General features: G+C 39.7%; 3 protein-coding genes across 9 annotated transcripts in view; 1 reads left to right on the top strand and 2 right to left on the bottom strand.

The window, feature by feature from the left end:
* LOC128611502 (probable RNA-binding protein EIF1AD) overlaps positions 1-2119 on the top strand; it is a 6148-nt gene extending 4029 nt beyond the window's left edge. For 5 of the 6 annotated variants that reach the window (XM_053631065.1, XM_053631064.1, XM_053631062.1 and 2 more), the window contains 3 exons: positions 1114-1222; positions 1316-1424; positions 1561-2119. In XM_053631065.1, coding sequence (XP_053487040.1) covers positions 1114-1222; positions 1316-1424; positions 1561-1798 — 456 coding nt within the window. In that variant the 3' untranslated portion in view covers positions 1799-2119. The remainder of the gene's footprint in view (positions 1-1113; positions 1223-1315; positions 1425-1560) is intronic. The other variant, XM_053631061.1, reaches the window with a different exon arrangement.
* A 5-nt stretch (positions 2120-2124) lies between these two features.
* si:dkey-160o24.3 (N-acetyllactosaminide beta-1,3-N-acetylglucosaminyltransferase 2) lies at positions 2125-6436 on the bottom strand. Of its 2 annotated transcripts, none has more exons than XM_053631053.1 (3): positions 6348-6436; positions 2884-4192; positions 2125-2734 (listed from the first exon to the last, which is right to left on the bottom strand). In XM_053631053.1, the coding sequence occupies exons 2-3, from the start codon at positions 4187-4189 to the stop codon at positions 2628-2630; spliced, it is 1413 nt and encodes a 470-aa protein (XP_053487028.1). In that variant the 5' UTR covers positions 4190-4192; positions 6348-6436; the 3' UTR covers positions 2125-2627. The 2 variants fall into 2 exon arrangements, with proteins under 2 accessions (XP_053487028.1, XP_053487029.1); XM_053631054.1 differs by having other exon boundaries at positions 6368-6384.
* A 2563-nt stretch (positions 6437-8999) lies between these two features.
* Positions 9000-18546, bottom strand: part of nrg2b (neuregulin 2b) — a 79405-nt gene continuing 69858 nt past the window's right edge. Inside the window, exons 7-11 of the mRNA XM_053631066.1 lie at positions 16865-16967; positions 15875-16004; positions 14905-15038; positions 13031-13246; positions 9000-11708 (exon numbers count right to left, since the gene is read on the bottom strand). Coding sequence (XP_053487041.1) covers positions 11066-11708; positions 13031-13246; positions 14905-15038; positions 15875-16004; positions 16865-16967 — 1226 coding nt within the window. The 3' untranslated portion in view covers positions 9000-11065. The remainder of the gene's footprint in view (positions 11709-13030; positions 13247-14904; positions 15039-15874; positions 16005-16864; positions 16968-18546) is intronic.

Below are 18546 nucleotides of genomic sequence, written 5' to 3'. Positions count from 1 at the left end.
TGTTTGAATGTGGTCCTAGTACAAGTACTTCTGTCTTGTCAGAATTAAGTAAGAGAAAGTTAATAAGCATCCAGTGTCTAAAGTCCTTTACACATTCCTCAACTTTATTAAGCTGCTGTCTGTCCTCTGGCTTCGCTGAAACATACAACTGTGTATCATCAGCATAACAGTGGAAGCTAACTCCATGTTTAGGAATAATTTGACCCAGAGGTAGTGTATATATAAAGAAAAAAGCAGTGGGCCTAAAACAGAACCTTGCTGAACACCAAAGTTTACCTCAGTATGCATGGAGAAGTTTCCATTTACATCTACAAACTGATAGCGATCAGTCAAATAAGACCTGAGCCAGGAGAGGACCGTTCCTTTAATGTCAACAACATTTTCTAGAAAATAGCACAAGCATTGAAAATGCCCATTTCCACTATCAGGGCAATAATTAAGAAGTTCCAGTTGACTGGAAATTTTGTGAATCAACCTGGAGTTGGACGTGTGTCTATATTGTCTCAACACACCTTTAAGATGATGGTTAGAGTGGCCAGAAAATCTCCAAGGATATTTTTGAATTGCAGAAGTTAGTTGCGTCTTGGAATCAGAAAATCTCCAAAACTACAATCTGAAGTCACCTACATCCCCACAAGTTGTTTGGAAGAGTTTCAAGAAAAAAGCCTCTATTCTCATCCGAAAACAAACTCAAGCGTCTTCAGTTTGCCAGACACTACTGAACTTCAAATGAGAACAGGTTCTATGGTCAGATGAAACCAAAATAGAGCTTTTTGGTAATAAACACCAGAGGTGGTTTTGGTACACACAGAGAGGTAGCCATATGGATAAGTACCTCATGCCCATGGTTAAATATGGTGGAGGCTCTTTAATGTGCTCTTTTAGGAAATTACCTTTTGAGCAATCAGATTAGAAAACTCAGCAGCACCATGGTATAAATGAGAATGCTGCAATTGTATTGTTGTCAGCTCTATTATAACTGGATGCTTGAATTTTATACTACATTACTTGTCTGCTAAATGAATAAATGTAAATGCAGACTGGCATATAATATCAGGAAAGCTATAAAACGGTGAGTTATCCTGAACTAGTGAATGCTTCGGTATCTTCCAGATTATGGGAAGCAATGGCAATAACCTTCATGAGGCTGTGACTGAGAGTGGTGAGAGATTTCTGCTCAGCATGCCCACAAAGTTCCGCAAGAACATTTGGATCAAAAGAGGTTTGCTTAAATATGGCTTTTTAATGCTTTCTATTATACTTGTTTTCTTGATTCGGAATACACACGGTCTTTATTTCACCATACTTTTGTCAGGTGATTTTGTTATTGTAGATCCTATTGAGGAAGGTGACAAGGTGAAAGGAGAGATCAACTTCATTCTGTACAGGGACCATATTCACTATTTGAGGAAACTTGGCATCTGGTGAGAAAACATTTATATATACACATTTATTGTTTTGAGGGATTGTAGAATTAACATCATTCTCCATGAAGATTATATATACAGTATTTGCCATTAAATGTTTCAGCAGTCTACTAAATAGGGAATTTTCACACAGGCCTAAAGGATTCGAGGCGGGTGGAGTAAGAAAGCAGATGCAGGAAGAAGCGCAGAAAAAGGATACTAAAAGCAAAGAGCAAAATGAGGGAGAGGACGAGTGCGACAGCAGCGACTCTGAGGATGAACGGGACCTTTTCGTAAACACAAACCGAGCCACTGTGCAGTACAGTGAGAGTGATGAAGACTCAGATGAAGAAGAGGAGGACAAAAATGAGGAAGGAGCAGAGAACATTTAGCGAATTCTGCACATCTCATCCTGTGATGACCTTTACAAAAGTTGTGAGAGTTTAGTTCCTTCACTTATTTTTGAAGTCATTAGTATCTATACACCTACAATAATTAATTCATTAATCAATCATGTTAAACATCAGACTTTAGATGCAGATTAAAAAAGATTCAGTGGTGGATCAGCTGACTTTGAAACGACAACATATAAAGGATTCTTTCTCTATGCATATCGGATATTTCAAGATGATCTGGTTTGTTGACAAAAAGATTTTTTTTGTATTATAATTGGTGTACATATGGCAATAAACTTTGTTTATTTTGTAAACCTGTGTTGGCCTATTACATGAAAATATTTGTTTCAGGGAATATTTTCTGGCTTTGAAAGCAAGTTCCCAGAAGAGTTAAATAAGCCATGTTTATTCTTTTTATGAAAAGCTCTAAAAAACCAACGACATACTTAGATTACATACATTGTGACCATGGGTATAATTCTGATTATTAGAACTCTGTCCATTGTGTGTTTTTGCAAGTATGTAAAATACATTGTCAAACACAGACATTTATAAATATACACACAAAAGAGGTGGCTATGACCAAATTAAAATAGTGTTATTGACAACTGAAGGTTCCCCTTCCTAACATGCGCACATCCAATCCATAGTCTCTCTCTTTACATACTGTAGCCCTGTCTTTTGAGGTCACTGACTAAGCCATCAATTACAGATGAAGGAGTTATCGCTATACTTTATGAATACTTAAAATGTTTGAGTGTACACTACACCTGTGTATACGTAGATATTTTAAGGTTTGATGTTTCAGAGTTCTTGGTGTTCAGGTTCACAATAGAGAATCATTAACACTTAGTTCTGGCAGTGAGCTGTGTTTGCAGTCTGTTTCACAGCACTCGTGAATGAAGTCCGGGGAGAAATTTTTCCTTTCAAAACCTGTTAAATAACAAACACAGGGTTTTGACAGCAGTCAGTGATCACTTCAAAAGCCAGACAAGCCGCTCCTGGTTTTCTCGGACATGAGCTGGTTCATTCTAAAAGTATCTCTTACTGTGTTTCTTTATTTCTAAGGGTTGCGTTCCTACATTTTGTGCTTGGTTTGAAGGTCTCTGTCCATAGTTGTAACATTTCTCTGGGACTGCGTTTGTGGACCAGCAGGATGGTGTGGTGGGCACAGGGCTCCTTCGCTTCTTTAGCATTAAAGTCAAAAGTGAGGAAGGCTGGGTGGTCGATGGGGATGACTCCCAGTCTTTGAAGGCACATCCCCAGGTAAACATCATCAATAGGGAACAGATGAACTCTCCTGGACACCTGGAGAAGCCTGGGAACCAGAGCACCAGAGTAGACTACCCCTCCTCCACCTGGATATGTTGGGTACATGCCCTTATAGAAATTTTCAGGGATGAAATACTTATTGGTTTCCGTGCGCAGAGGGAATGCAGAGGTGATAATGTCCCCAACAATAAAATCCTTCATTTTCTTGGTGTGCCCATGTGCTTTTAAGTGAAGCTTTTCCTGCTTCTCCAAGTAATCTAGGAGAGCAGGCGTCCTCACAAAGACATCGTCATCACCCTTGAACACAAAGCGGGCATTCTGGCAGGTCTTTGAGAACCAGTCCCAGAACAGTACGTCCTTCAGAGTCAGGTTAAAGAACGTGTCCATGAAGTCCCACATTATAATGTCATCATACATTTCACTCTCTTTTTTAATACTTTCACTCAGTTTTTCACCAATCTTGCCCAAGAGAAAAACCCTGTGCACCAATCCTCCTTTCCCCACCTGCCCCTTCTGCAAGCCTGAATACCCCCATGTCATCCTGATGGCTTGGCGGTTCCTAATGTTATGCACTTGTGACTTAATGGCCAGCAGCAACATTGGAGCCTTTTTTGTTTTGGCACACAATCCTGGCTGGTCAATGAGCAGTGGGTAGTCTCTACAATGCATAGAAATGACAAACCTTTGCATCTGAAGTGGCAGAGTGACATAATCTGACATTCTCCACATTGCTTCATAACTTGGAAAACATCCGCTTTGGTTCAGTGATGTGATGTTATCTTTATAGGAGTTGTTTCCTGAGGGGTGAAGGATGGGGTTATGCTGGCGGTCCATGACTTGCTGGATCAGGTTCCAAAATGCAAATTTGCTCAGGTCCTCTCTCCAAAAGGGCTGAACTGGGTAGGGAGCCAGCATTCTGGAATTTGTGGACCCTGTGGCTACAAAGAATCTGTCTGATAGTTCGGACCTGATAATTTGCCCATTAAATGAGTAGGTGTGAGCCATGGCTAAACATAAAGCCAATGTTATGTAGACGAAAAGGCATCCAAGTAGTATGCATGGTGTACATATGCAGAGCAGGATCCGGCAGCGATATCTCCTCAGACAATTGGCCATTGCCTTTAACAAGATGAAAAAGAAGTAATTACAAACTTTTCCTTTTAAATGTAAAGGTTAATGCATTGTTTCCCAGTACTTCACAGTTTCGCCCACTCCCAGCCCCCAACACAGTGATACCGTTTATTGTGTTACTGATTGGGAGCTGGGAGACAACAAAATGTGGTTCACCTGGGGTACCCATATTTAGAAACACTGGGTTAAAGGTAGGGCTATCATAAAGATATTTATAGGCAAATTAAAGATTAAGTTATGTTTAAGAGAATCTGAAAATAGATTTAACTCTAGCACAATATTATGAGGAGACATCACAGCCAACACCATCAACAAAAACATAATGCATGGTTCTCAAAATGTGGACTGGGGACCCCCAGGGATCTATAAAGCATGGACAAGGGATCTGTGATTCTTTTTTAATGTTGTAAGAATAGTGGAAATACAATCCACCATTATCAAGGTTATTATATTTGCTTGTATTTTCTCATTTGTATGTCACTTTGGATAAAAGCGTCTGCTAAATGAATAAATGTAAATGTAATTATACACTCAACTGTCACTATAATAGGAACACATGTAGACCTGCACATTCATGCAATTATCCAATCAACTAATTATGTGGCAGCAGCACAATGCATAGAATCATGGAAATACAGGTCAAGAGATTCCTCCGATTCCTGTTCTTAGCTTACAGGAGTGGAACTTGATGTGATCTGCTGTTGTAGCCCATCCTCTTCAAGGTTCAAAATGTGCTTTCTGAGATGGCATTCTTTTCGGCTCTTCATGGTTGTAAAGAGTGGTTATTTGAGTTACCACAGCTTTCCGGCCCGCTCTCATCAACAAGGCATTTATTATGCCGACAGAATTGATGCTTAATGGATGTTTTTTCTTCTTCTCATCATTCTGTGTAAACTCTAGAGATTACTGTGTGTGGAAGTTACAGGTGATCAGCAGATCAGCACAGGTTATCCCAATTCTGATGTTTGAACATAAACATTAACTGAAGCTCTTGTCCTGGATCAACATGATTTTATGCATTGTGCTGCTGCTACATGATTGGCTGATTAGATATTGCATGAATGTGTAGGGGTGTGTGTATATACACCGATCAGCCATAATATTAAAACCGCCTGCTTAATATTGTGCAGGGGCCCCTTATGCCACCAGGCATTGTTGGCGGTGGACATGGATCTGCATGAACACTCTGACCAGTCTGCAGCTACGCAGCAAGCTGTGTTCTGACACCTTTCTATCATAGCCAGCATTAACATAGCAATTTATGCTACAGTAGCTCTTCTGTGGGATCAGAACAGACGGGCTATCCTTCACTCCCCATGTACATCAATAAGCCTTGGGTGCCCATGATGACCTTATCACCGGTTCACTGGCTGTCCTTCCTTGCACCACTTTTGGTAGGTACTAACTACTGCATACCGGGAACACCCCACAAGACCTGTTGTTTTGGAGATGCTCTGACCCAGTTGTCTAGCCATCACAATTGTGCCCTTGTCAAAGTCACTCAGATCTTTAAGCGTGCCCATTTTTCCTGCTTCCAACACATCAATATTGAGAACTGAATGTTCACTTGCTGCCTAATATATCCAACCCCTTGACACATGCCATTGTAATGAGATAATCAAATGTTATTCACGTCACCTGTCAGTGGTTTTAATGTTATGTCTGATCGGTATATGTTTACTGGCTGGTGAGTGTATTGAGTTGCTATATTAGCCTGTTTGACTGATTACTTGAATTGAATAGGTTTATTCCAAACCTCAATAACTCAAAAACAAATAGGTCTTTAACTATGTCAAATTGAACCTAATTCTTCTGGTTGGTAGAAAGTGCAAGAATAAAATAACTATGGGTCCAATAAATAACCAGAATATTGCTCTATACATTTGAAAAAATATACATTATTGAAGGGGTCCATGAAATTTTATATTAGTCTATATATTATAGTTAAAGAGGTCCCTGTCTCCAAAATGTCTGAGGAACACTTATGTAGGCTAATGGACCTGGTAATATGAACGCGCAAACATTACAGGCTCATAAAGCCTTGTAAACTTTTTCTTTCTTTTTTTTTTTTGTAATTCATTTCATTAGTAAAATAATACAGTAGCCCATCTAAACGCTGAAAAGTAGGTAAACAGACACATACCGAGTTTTAAACTTCCTCACCAGAAACAGTCCGTAGTCCTTTGGTGAAACTCGCGTTGTGTAGACTTAAATTAAATTCCTTGGCAGTATCGTCACGAAATTAATTAATAATATAAAACGAGGTTACTGTCTTTCGAAGAGAATATCAGTTTAAAAAAAATTATGAACACAAATAGATAGTGAATTTTATACACGCTTTAAGATGTTAGGCTATACCAATCAGCTCGCGTTCTCCAGAGCGCGCCACGCTACTGAGCGTGCACACACACACACACATCTCAGAAAAGCGCGTGGCCGTAAATCCTAATCAATCAAAACCGGAAAAACACGAAATTGTAGCTGTAGCGCTGCCAGATGTTAGGTCTTTGATAATTGAAGACCAATAAAATATAAACACGTTATTTAGAGGGTTTAGACACTAACAAATTGGTAGCGATGTTTTTGTTTGTTTGTTATTATTTCTTTATTTATTTTAGATCTAGCTAGATTGGATAATTGAGCATGCAAGCTATAAGAGTTTCCAATAACAGAATCTCCCTACAGTTATAAACTAACAGTGATTACACATGGTTTGAGTGACTTCAGCAACTAATAGTTTACTATTCAAATTATTTTTTTTGTTTCTATCATGAACTGGTTAATTGTTTTGTAATTGTACACATGCTGCTCTCAATTCAGAAGAAAGAAAATCACTCATTAAAGTGGTGTTATTAAAGTAGTTAGTAGTAGTGGCCTCATTAAAGTAGTTTTAGGCCTACATGGCCTATTAATTTTAGTATTGATCATTAATGACACTACAAAGCTTGAAATCTTGGGAATAATCTAATTGTGAGGATGTTAGAAAATATGACTTCTAATCATAAAAGAAGATTCTACATTAGGCTACATACATATACTCCCCTGACCCTATGTGCTTTTGGTTGAAACTGTCACGAGTACAATTGTGTTGAATTATATTGATATATTATCTTTTTTAAATCTAAGTGCTAAGTAAGAATGCATGTGACATTTTTTTTTTATTTCAAAAGATCCCTTGTACAGAACATGCTTCATTCCCTTCTTTCCTGTTGTGTCTTGTCATGAAAAGAATAGAGCTGCCACTGCAATCAAAATTATTCAACCCTCATTGCAAATCAGGTTTATTGTCAAAATGTACAGACTTTCAGCTGTTTGCAATGAATAAATCAAACAAAAGCAATTGAAATAGTTCAACACAACGAATGCTTCAAGTGGTTTCCCCAAATTCAACTGAAAATGAAACTTATTATGATTTCTCCAGTTTCAAAATTATTCAACCCCTTCATGGCAAGCTACTTTAGTACTTAGTAGAGCACCTTTCTGCTGTTGTGACCTGCTGCATACGAGATGCATAGCTTCTGGCAGCGTTCCTGAGGAATCTTAGCCCATTCCTCATGAGCAACGGCCTCCAGTTCAGTAATATTCTTGAGTTTGCGTGCTGCAACCGCCTTCCTCAAATCCCACCAGACATTTTCTATGGTGTTCAAGTCAGGTGATTGTGATGGCCCTATAGAATATTCCAGGACTTCTTCTGCAACCAAGCCTTGGTGGAATTTGAGGTATGCTTGGGATCACTGTCCTGTTGGAAGGTCCAATGATGCTCAAGCTACAGCTTCCTCACAGACAGCATGACGTTTTCTTCTAGGATTTCCCGATACTTCAATGAATCCATCTTGCCTTCCACACACTGCAGGTTTCCAGTACCAGAGGATGCAAAGCAGCCCCAGAGCATCACCGAGCCACCACCAGAGTGTTCTTTCTTCATTCTTCTTCCTCCAGACGTAACTCTGACCCACTGTGCCGAAAAGTTTTGATTTTGTTTCATTGTTCTCTGAACAGAATCCCAACATTTTGGGAGCTTATTTATATGATTTTGAGCTGACCTTTCTTGTGCTTTTGGGTCAGTAGTGGTGTATGTCTTGGAGTTCTGGCATGGAAACCTTCTGCATTTAGTATGTGCCTTACTGTGCTCACTGAAACCTCAGTGCCTGTTGCCACCAAGTCTTGCTGCAGGTCTTTTTCAGTCACTCGAGTGTTTTTCACAACCTGCCTTCTCAGAAATCTGGTTGCAGCTGTTGATAGCTTCCTTTTTCTCCCCCGTCCCGGTATGTCATCTAGTTTCTGCTCCTACCTAGTTCAGGTATTTCATGTGTTCTAGCCCAAGCACACCTGGTGCAACTAATGAAGCCCTTGATTGAGCCAACACCTGTTTTGCAAATTTGTGCTGTTGTGAGGGATTCTATTCAGGGGGTTGAATAATTTTGAAACTGGAGAAATCATTATAAGTTGCATTTTCAGTTGAATTTGGGGAAACCACTTGAACCATTCATTGTGTTGAACTATATCAATTGCTTTTGTTTGATTTATTCATTGCAAACAGCTGAAAGTCTGTCAATTTTGACAATAAACCTGATTTGAATAATTTTGATTGCAACTGTATTTGAATAATGAACATATATTTTGGGTCACAAAAATGCCAGGTCTTATGTGTCAACAATCATGTGTGTCGGTTTGTTTCTCTAAAGCAATGTGTCTTTTGGCAGCAATTAAGAAAAGTGGAGTACCTACCTTTCTTCTAATGCTCACAGAAGAGATACTTCACTGGAAAAGGAATGTCTTGTAGGATAATTAGCAGAGCTGAATTAATCTAAATGTGTGGACATTTCAATTAATAAAAAAACGAATACACGTACATTTTAAAATGGTAGGAATAAAGATTTATTTTTTTTTCCATATGAACAAGTGGTTTGATTTTTGTACAAGTACTATTTTCTGAGAAAACTTGCAAAAATTTCTAGCATATTCCAAGTCAAGAATGGGCATGAAAAAAAGGGGATTTATTGCTGGATGTCAAAATGAAACACTTTCACCGCGTGAAGACAACTCAGTTGCTGCGTTTACCATGCACCCATCTACCAAAACCACTAGGACATGCAGAAAAAGGCAGACAGAGGAAGAACAGAACAAGAGAAGAGAGAGAGAAAGGAATGAAGGTAATCCATGAGTCAGGAGAAGCTTTGGATGAGTGTGTGGGATTGTGTTTGGATGTGACGACACAGTGTATGTTTATGTGGATACAGGTGTGTAAATAGGTGTGTTTGGGTGTGGATAGGGGATTTGGGGTGTGTATGTTTGCTGGACTGAGTGTTTTCAAGCTTTTGGGCGGGACACTAAAAAATAGGTAATTTCACAACCTGTTCACTTAAAGTAGCACGCCCAAACCTGCACTGCCAACAGCAAGTTCCCAGCTTGCATACAGACAAACACAACCAAAGAGAGAGGGGGCAGCAGAAAAAAAGCACTTTAAAATGTTAGGTCATCACAGACGTTCTACAGGTTTCACAAATGAGCAAAAATAGCCAATGGTATTATTCTCAGAGTTTCAGATCAGATCTGAGAATGAGAGTGAGAAGTGCTAATGGATCAAGTGGTTTTTGGATGGGAAGTCCTGAGACACGTAGCGGCCTTAAGCTGCTGGCATAGGAACAGGGGCGTGTGAGCTAACGGGATATGTCGGTCCATGTAGGCTAGAATCAGGCTGGATTGGTTCACCTGCAGGCGGCACCACTGCCAAACACTACATTTGGAAGGAAGGGTACAGTGCAATGAGCTCATCTCGCCACCGGGTAGTGGCAAAGTCAGTGTGTCTTTCTCAGTTCTTTTAAAGCCAACATAATGGAAACAGAGTGTCAGAGCTCCCCTATGACAAAACCCATCAGAGAGATCACAGTTAGATACAAACACACACCCAAACCTTTAGACTAGTGCCTGTTACACTCCAACACACAACACGCAGGAGCATACAGACAAAACCAAACAGATACAGGCTGACTCAGCCTAGCATTCACATGCACACACAGAGAGCACAATACTCAAACACACACACAAATACATACACAGTCCCCCTCTCTTACATACAGTAGTGTAAATTCATTCATTGGATGTACACACACTGCCATTTTGAAAACCCTGAACACCGGGGCAGGTACCATGACAATGCCCTATGAACACCTGCAGACCTGCAAACAACAAATGATAATAACCGGTGGGGGGGGGGGGGGGGGGTTGGAGACGGAGAAAGCATTAGAATGTCTACACAAACACACCATTTCCTGTCTCAAACAGGAAACAGCGTGTCCATGGTGATTGTATATATGCCTTGGGAAAATGACCAGTATGTGAACCCCTACTCATGTAAACAAACATCTTACATAAAAGTGATTCCCATATTGCATGATGTCAGAATTAGATCACAGTTCAAATGGGGAGATCCTGAACAAACAAACCAAAAAGAAAACAAGAAAAAAAAAACATGTCTATATAAAACCCAGGAGTCCATTTTAAGAAAGGCTACAAAAAACTCAACGGAACCTCCCTCATCGGCATACAGCAAAAGGCACCACAATATTATTCTATTTCTAAGTTGTGAAAAAATTGGCACGTGATTCTTCTTCGTAATGCTGTAAACCAAAGAACAGAAATTACATATAAATAGTTTCCCCCCTATAAAAAAGTCTTTGCTGCTAGCTAGTAGACAATTTTTGCTGAAATGAAAATAAATATTTCCTTTGTTTAGAATATCTGTCTGTTATATAAAATAAAAAATATTTCTTATAGGTGCAGGTCTATAGCATATATCATTTTTTCTCTCTCTCTCTCTCCTAGATATGTTGTTTCACTGTCCTCGTCACTGCTCTTTGTTTAAAGGGGTGCATTGTCTGGTTTGGACCGTGACTGTGACAGTTTGTTTGTGTGTGTGTTTGAGCGTGACGTGCTGCGCGCTGTACTGCTGTATGTCCGCATGTCGTTGGGCCGGTAGATAGTGGCCGGCTCGTTGTTCATGCTCATGTTCTGCATGCTGAGGAAAGGCGTACTCTCGCCATGCCCCAGCTCCCCCATCTCCTCCTCCTCCTCCTCCTCCCACTCGCTGTCCGACAGGCAACTCTGCGAGCTGTAGTCCCTTGGCCCCTTGGCACGCTGGGAAACGTGTCCATTCAGGTGTGACCTCCTGTGCCAACGGCGCCCGCTGCCACTCTTTTTGGGCCGCTCACGAGACGACATGTACTCCTGTGTTGTCTCGTAGTCCTCATCATCCGCGAGGCGGTATGGGCTGGACGGGAGAGAGCCAGTCCCCTCACTGTGGTATGGGTTACGTGCAGGGCGTGGCCGGCATAGGAGTGGCTGATCATCTCCGGGCGAGTAGGAACCTACAGCCGGCGGTAGGGACAGTGCATGGCTGGCATTGGGTGTCGTGATCTGGAAGGTAGGCACCTGCTGGGGCAGTGAGGAGGAGTGGAAGTCCACTGGAGACATACGGGCCGGCGTGGTAAGCGCTGACACATACCTGGGAAGGAAGAGGAGAGGAAAGGAGAGGAGAGGAAAGTAAAGGGAAGCCAAGAGAAAGCAAGTAAAAGAGAAGGAAAGCAAAGGAAAAGAACGGAGAGCAGAGGAAAGGAGAGGAATGGGAAGGAAAAGGAGAGGAAAGGAAATGGAAGGGAAGTGAAGGGAAGATAAAGGAAGGACATACTTATTTTTAGATGGCCACATCTCTCTATAGATGTACTCATATACCAGTGATGTTGTACTTGAGACTTGGACTTAAGACTTAAATCTGACTTTAGGAGTTAAGCCTTATATATGACTTGAGACTTATGGGATCCTGGCTTTGAAGGTGATTTGGATTTGAACTATATTTTGTATGCTCTACTGTGTGAATAGGCTACATAAATAATTGTTGATCTGGACTTGGAATTGAACTGAAAATTGACTTTAGACTTGACTTACAGTACAGTGCAAAAGTCTTAGGCACATGCAAAGAAGTGCTGTAGAGCAAAGATGCGTTCAAAAATAATTAAATTATATGCTTCTCCATTACAAAAAATACTATAAAGAGCAGTAAACAGTAATAAATGAAACCGAGGCAATATTTGGTGTGACGATCCATTGCTTAAAAAAGTAGTCTCAGGTAGAATTAGTGTAGTTTTATAAGGAAATGAGCTATAAGTTTTACTGAGCATCTTGTAGAACCAGCCTCGGTTCTTCTGGAGACTTTAACTTTAAAGCACTTGCTTCTTATTTTTGCAGCAAAATCCAGCAGCCATCATTATGTGTTTTTGTCTGAAAAGTGTCTCTTAATGTAATATGCTGCTTTCTCCATTGACATACAAACATTTTTCTGTAAAATTTAGTTTTGTGTTGGAAAACTAATGTTTGGAAATCTAAAATGTTTTTGTACTGACTTGATAATGTAGAAGTCATAAAATAAAAATGTATAACAAAGTTTTTACTAAAAAATATAGGATGCCTAAGACTTTTGCACAGTTCTGTACCAGTAAGGGTGAGAGGGCTTAAACTCAACTTAGACTTAATGTTGTGTAACTGGACTACCATACTTCACACACACACACACACACATTCACACACACAATTTTTTCCCCATATCATTGGGGACTATCATGCTTCAGGGGCATTTTTTTACTTGGTTACTTCTCAGTTTGTGTCATTTTTAAATGACTCTCAGAAGTTCAAATAATAAATAAAAAAATCCAAGCAGGAAAAGCAACATTTTAAAGTCTGTAAAGTAGTACCATTCATGTCATCATAACTTCATGACCCCATTCCTATGTTCTACATATTCTACATGTTCACACCTCCCCTCTCCATCACCTGTCACTGTGAGGTGAGTCCCGCAGAGAGTCGTATGAGTCTCCGTACTGCAGGGGGCTCCGTGCAGGCTCAGAATAGCCACGATGCGCTGCATGCCGAGCCATACATGCTGGACTGCTGCATTTACTGGTGCCTACTGAGGAAGAGAGTGCCCCCGAGTGGCAGTCCGAGTTCATGCTGTCTGACCTCTCCATACTCCATGTCCTTTCCTCATGCCTGTGGGATTCAGGATATTTTAGCATCGGCGGTTTAGAGATATGTATGTGAGTTTGTGAAAGAGAAGATAAAATGGAAGTCACAGTACATTTACATTTACATTTATTCATTTAGCAGACACTTTTATCCAAAGCAACTTACAAATGAGGAAATACAAGCAAAGCGATATATCGCGCGGGGAACAATACAAGTAGTGCTACCATACAAGATCTTTTAATTGAGTTCTAGAAAAGCAAAGGGAGGGAATGTAAGCCTTCAGGAGAGTGTTGAGGAAGGGGGGTGCTGTTCCAGACAAGGTCTTTTACGGGAGCATCAAGGCCTTGAATTTGATACGGGCAGCTACAGGAAGCCAGTGGAGGGAGATGAAGAGGGGTGTGACATGGGTCCTTTTGGCCTGGTTGAAGACGTGACGTGCTCAATGTTTGACAGTAACACCTCAAAGTAATTGTTTAGCTTTAAGAGAAATTGTAATGGATCTGAATATCCTGTTTTTAAACAGTTTAGCTAATCTCTAAATCTGTTGCAATGCCATACATTTCATTCAAATGGCCATGTATGCTTGATAAATACTCCAGCATTTCTTTTTAACTTAATCTCCAAATCTCTAAATCTGTATAATTTTTCATTTCAGGTATAGGACTACCTTTTCAGAGAGAGAGAAATTTGTGGCTATATATTATATAGTTGTGTGACTCTGATTGTGCATGGATATCTCAAAACGATAGGGAAGGCATATTTAATCAGAATAATTTTTTTTGGAAAGTCGGTTACATGAAAGTGATATACATATTTTGGTAAGACTATATCTTATGTCTGCATCATTCTAAATTCAGACCCTCAGACCACGGATCCGTGTTTGAGTCCTGGCCTGGACAGACGCACTAAGCCTCACTCCTTCCCCACACATCCCTACCCTCAGGGGGCACAGTAGCTTAGTAGTTAGTATGTTTGCCTTGTACCTCCGGGGATGGGGATTCAAATCCCGCCTCCGTTCCTGTGTGCACAAAGCTTACAAACCAGTGCAAAGACATGCATTGTCTGTTTGGCGTCTCCAAATTGTCTGTAGTGTGTGACTGTGTGTGTGATTGTGCCCTGAGATGGATTGGCATCCTGTCCAGGGTGTTCCCTGGCTTATGCCCCCAAGATCCCAGGGATAGGCTCCAGGCTCCCCCACAACCCTTTGTGTAGGATAAGTGGTATAGAAAATGGATGGATAGTCATGTATTTTATACATTTACGGACAAAATGTAACAAATGTCGTTTCTGTTGTTTTCTCAATACAGGGAAACATGTTGAAATTATTGTCTGTGGTAAGATGTAACAAATGCGTTCAATTGAGAAACACTGTAGTGCTGATTTCTCTTAATGACATAATTAAACACCTGATAATGATGCAGTTATCTATGCTACCCATCTTCACATATATTCATGAAAAAAGAATTCTTGTTTGAGAAATAGTTTTACACAATTGCTTTAGTGTTCATAATTGATGGAAAATCGTCTTAGTAGTGGACTTCTTGTAGATAGAGAAAGATGGCGAGGAGACAGAAGGTGAAGTGGTAATGTGTGTGGATATATGTATGAGGTGTGTATGAGGTACCTGCAGAATGGATAAATAGGGACATTGATAGCTACAGTTTAATAGGCAGGGTCTATACCGGTGACTGGAAGCGTGGGTGGCAGTAGAGGAGTGGTGGGACCGTGAGGACATCCGGCTGCCCGAAAAGTTGCCTGACGTCTCTGTTCCGTGTCGTATAACTCGCTCGGTGGCTGGGGCATTCTTAGAGTTATACTGCAACACAGATGTAAAATGAGATATAGGATTTTTAATGTAAGAGTTTTACGCTCTATAGCTTTATAAAGTATGCATGCACTGGATAGATATATAAAAAGTCACATATACAAACATAACGTGGAGTCAAATCCTTATTTTATCTCAAACAGAAGGATGAAACAAACTCAGGTGGTAGTGATAAAAAAAATGAAGGACTGGGTCAGTAGTGGTAAGACTGGTGTGTGAGAAGAGAGAGGTAAATTGATTAGTGTGAGAAATTACAATCGTTATAATCTTTTGAAATGTCCTTGGCCAAACTGTACACATTTATTCAGAATCTTAAAAGGCATAATTCATGTTTTAGTGTAAACGTTCATCAATTCTACCTTTGCCTGTACACATCTACTAATTTTTATTTTTATTTTTTTTTGTTTTTGTTATGTAAAAACTCCATGTTGGTTTATGAGCACCCACTTTTCAAGGTCAACCAAATCCTAACGTATAAAACAAAAACCCAGTCATACATCATCTCCTGCTTGAATATTCCATTTCACTTGCAGGTTTGAGACTTTATATTTGTGACTGTCTCTTATGAGGACGGTGACACATTTATTGAATGCAGCATTTGCAAACGCCTCAATTGCGTTTTGAGTTTTAACATGATTGTTATTAATTAACATGTAGACCACCAAGTATCAACATGGCACCTCAAGTAAAGTGGTTTTAGGAAAATGTGACTATAGAGAACTTTTGCAGGTCCCCTGAGGTTTGTATGTATGTGTGATAACATACATGAGATTTAGTGGAACAATTTGCATCCAATTGAAAGATTTGAAGTAATGATTCACACTCACATCGACCATAGGGATCTCCTCTGGGCCGGGACCAGGCCCTGGGTGGTTGGGTCCGTTGGCCAGCATACGATTGGGGTGTTCTACACACATGTTCTGGTGCAGATGGCTTTGCATCTTCTTCCTCTGTTTCCTGCAGAGATATTATTCCTGCTTTTTCACACATGAACCACTTTTTTTTTCTTTCACAACAATGTTCTGGACTGTTTCTTCATCCATAAACCAGTATCAGAAAAAAAAAAAAATCTAAAGAGGCCTACATTGTCAGAGCAGACAAGTACAAGAATCTGTGATTTGCCATATTCTTTCCATTTATGTTCATTAATATTTACAGAATACAACTGTTGCAGAGGCTTCAGTAAAGTTTCATACTTTAAGTTGCTCATAGAGACTCTTACAGTTGAAGTTATCAAAATGAGGTCCATCACACAAAAAAAACCACAACATGTTATTATTCTTTTTTAATGATGTTACAGTGGTAGACAACACTATCTACAATCTAACTACTGCTAAAGCTTTTAAAGTATAATTTAAAACGCAATAATTTACTAACACATAAAGCATGTCAACTGAAATCTAACTCTGATTTATCTAAAATCAGGAAAAGTGCTGTTAATATGTTTGTATCTACCTTTTAGCACACTGTAAGTGCTTTTAGTTCTGTGGGTGAAAAGATCAGGAATAAAAAGCTCTAATAGCTCCAATAAATACGATAATGCACCTTATATTCAAAATAGCATAACAGGATCATATTCATAAAATTGCTGCAGCCACAAGGTCTGTGGAATGTTTTCACAATTTAAAATGTAGTTGGCTCCAAATAGTTTACTATCACAGATCATGTTTTGCAGATATAGTCCACCTCCGTGTGCCATAGTTAATAATACTGCTTTGACACAAAGACTAAGCTTGGGCGATATCCAGAAAATCAAGTACAAATGTTATACTGAGTTCAGTTTTCCAGCATTAGAAGCACCACTTGGTTTGACTTACTTGGTTTTGCAGTATGCAACGACACAAACGATGCCAACCACCAGCAGGGCCACGCAAATGCCTGTTATTGTCAGTACCCGCTTCTGGTACAGTTCTTCTGCCTCTGAATAAGTGAGAAAAACAAACAAACACACAGATATTCACACACACACACACACACACACACACACACACACACACACACACACACACACAGAATCAGTGGCAGACATGCCATAGAATGCTTTAGTTTAATCCGATTACCCTAAACTGATTATTCTGTATAAGATCTCTTCAATATAAATAATAATTCAACAATTTGTACTTTGGGAAAATACAAGAACCGATAGATCAAGCACTATGCCTTGTGTCTTAACGATCAAACAGTACAGCAAATAGACCACTGATCTATGACAAACAGCTCTATGAACTCATTGGGACCTCAGGGTGATCTTATAACCACACTATAAGAAAATACAGTTTTAAAACTCTATGGCAGGTTCTTGCATTTTCAGAGCTGATTATGCTAAAACAGTCTAAAAGTTCTAGGATCCTTGCGTAATGGCACTAAATCTGCCAAACTTAGAAAGCAATAACATTGCAATTTCTCTGGGAAGTGTTCATAAACAGAGGACTTTGCTTTTCCTGCACTCCCAATAATACACTGGCCTACAGCCATCATTAGTGATAGATAACTGGAAGATAAATCCGTGTAAGCTTAAAAAAATTTTTTTTTTTTGCACAGTACATGCCTGTAAAGTGGGGTTAAAACACACAAACAGCATTTTTTTAATGATTCACAGGGAGAGGGTTGTTCATAAAACTGTGCTGTGGTGTATCAAACTGAATTAAACCTAGTTTCAGTCTTAATATATTCTTTATGGTCAGACAGTTATGTCGTCTATATGACCGTGAAGTGCATTTTCTAGCATCTGACATTCCTAAGCAAATATTGGCTTTATGAAGACCCTCTACAAAGGTGCAATGAAGACATTTTTTTGGTCTGGCGTTAAACCTGAGGCCCCAGAGGGCAGGCGATGACCACAATGACAAAGGAGGACACACAGAACATGGAGAGGGAGAACAAGAGAGAGGACAAGAGCTCTGAGAAGAAGGAAGTGACCAACAGCAGGGAAGTGAGGGGGAAGGGGGGTGGGGTGTGTGAGCGTGAAAAAAGGAGAAGAGATGATGTGGGGGAACGCTGTGCCCAGGTCAAATGTTGAAACTTCTGATATCGCATTGCATGATTGTTACAGGAAGCGAATAACACAGAGTAATAAAACTTTTGCTATTCAGGAAGCTTGTTAATATCTAAATATCTGTCATACTCATGTGTTTTTTATTTAGTGGTTAGTCTACTTCATGTTATTAATGGCCAATAGTAAAAATGTTCTACTTTTGGCCACATTAATTTGTCAGATTTTTGTGGATAATTCCAAGTCTTGTAGCAGACAGTGGTAAGAGTAGAGATGATGTTTTCACTGATCTGATGTGTACTTTAAAGTTAACAATAGTTAACTTAAGCTGTTACTATAAATTGTATAAATTGACATATTACAGTACATTAAAGGGATAGTTCACCCAAAAATGAAAAATCTGTCATCAATTACTCACCCTCATGTTGTTCCAAACCCATAAGACTTTCGTTCATCTTTGAAACACAAATGCAGATATTTTTAATGAAACCTGGGAGATTTCTGTCC

The sequence above is a fragment of the Ictalurus furcatus genome, chromosome 8 (genome assembly GCF_023375685.1).
Source record: "Ictalurus furcatus strain D&B chromosome 8, Billie_1.0, whole genome shotgun sequence".
Lineage (NCBI taxonomy): Eukaryota > Metazoa > Chordata > Actinopteri > Siluriformes > Ictaluridae > Ictalurus > Ictalurus furcatus.
This window is presented reverse-complemented; position numbering and strand designations above follow the sequence as displayed.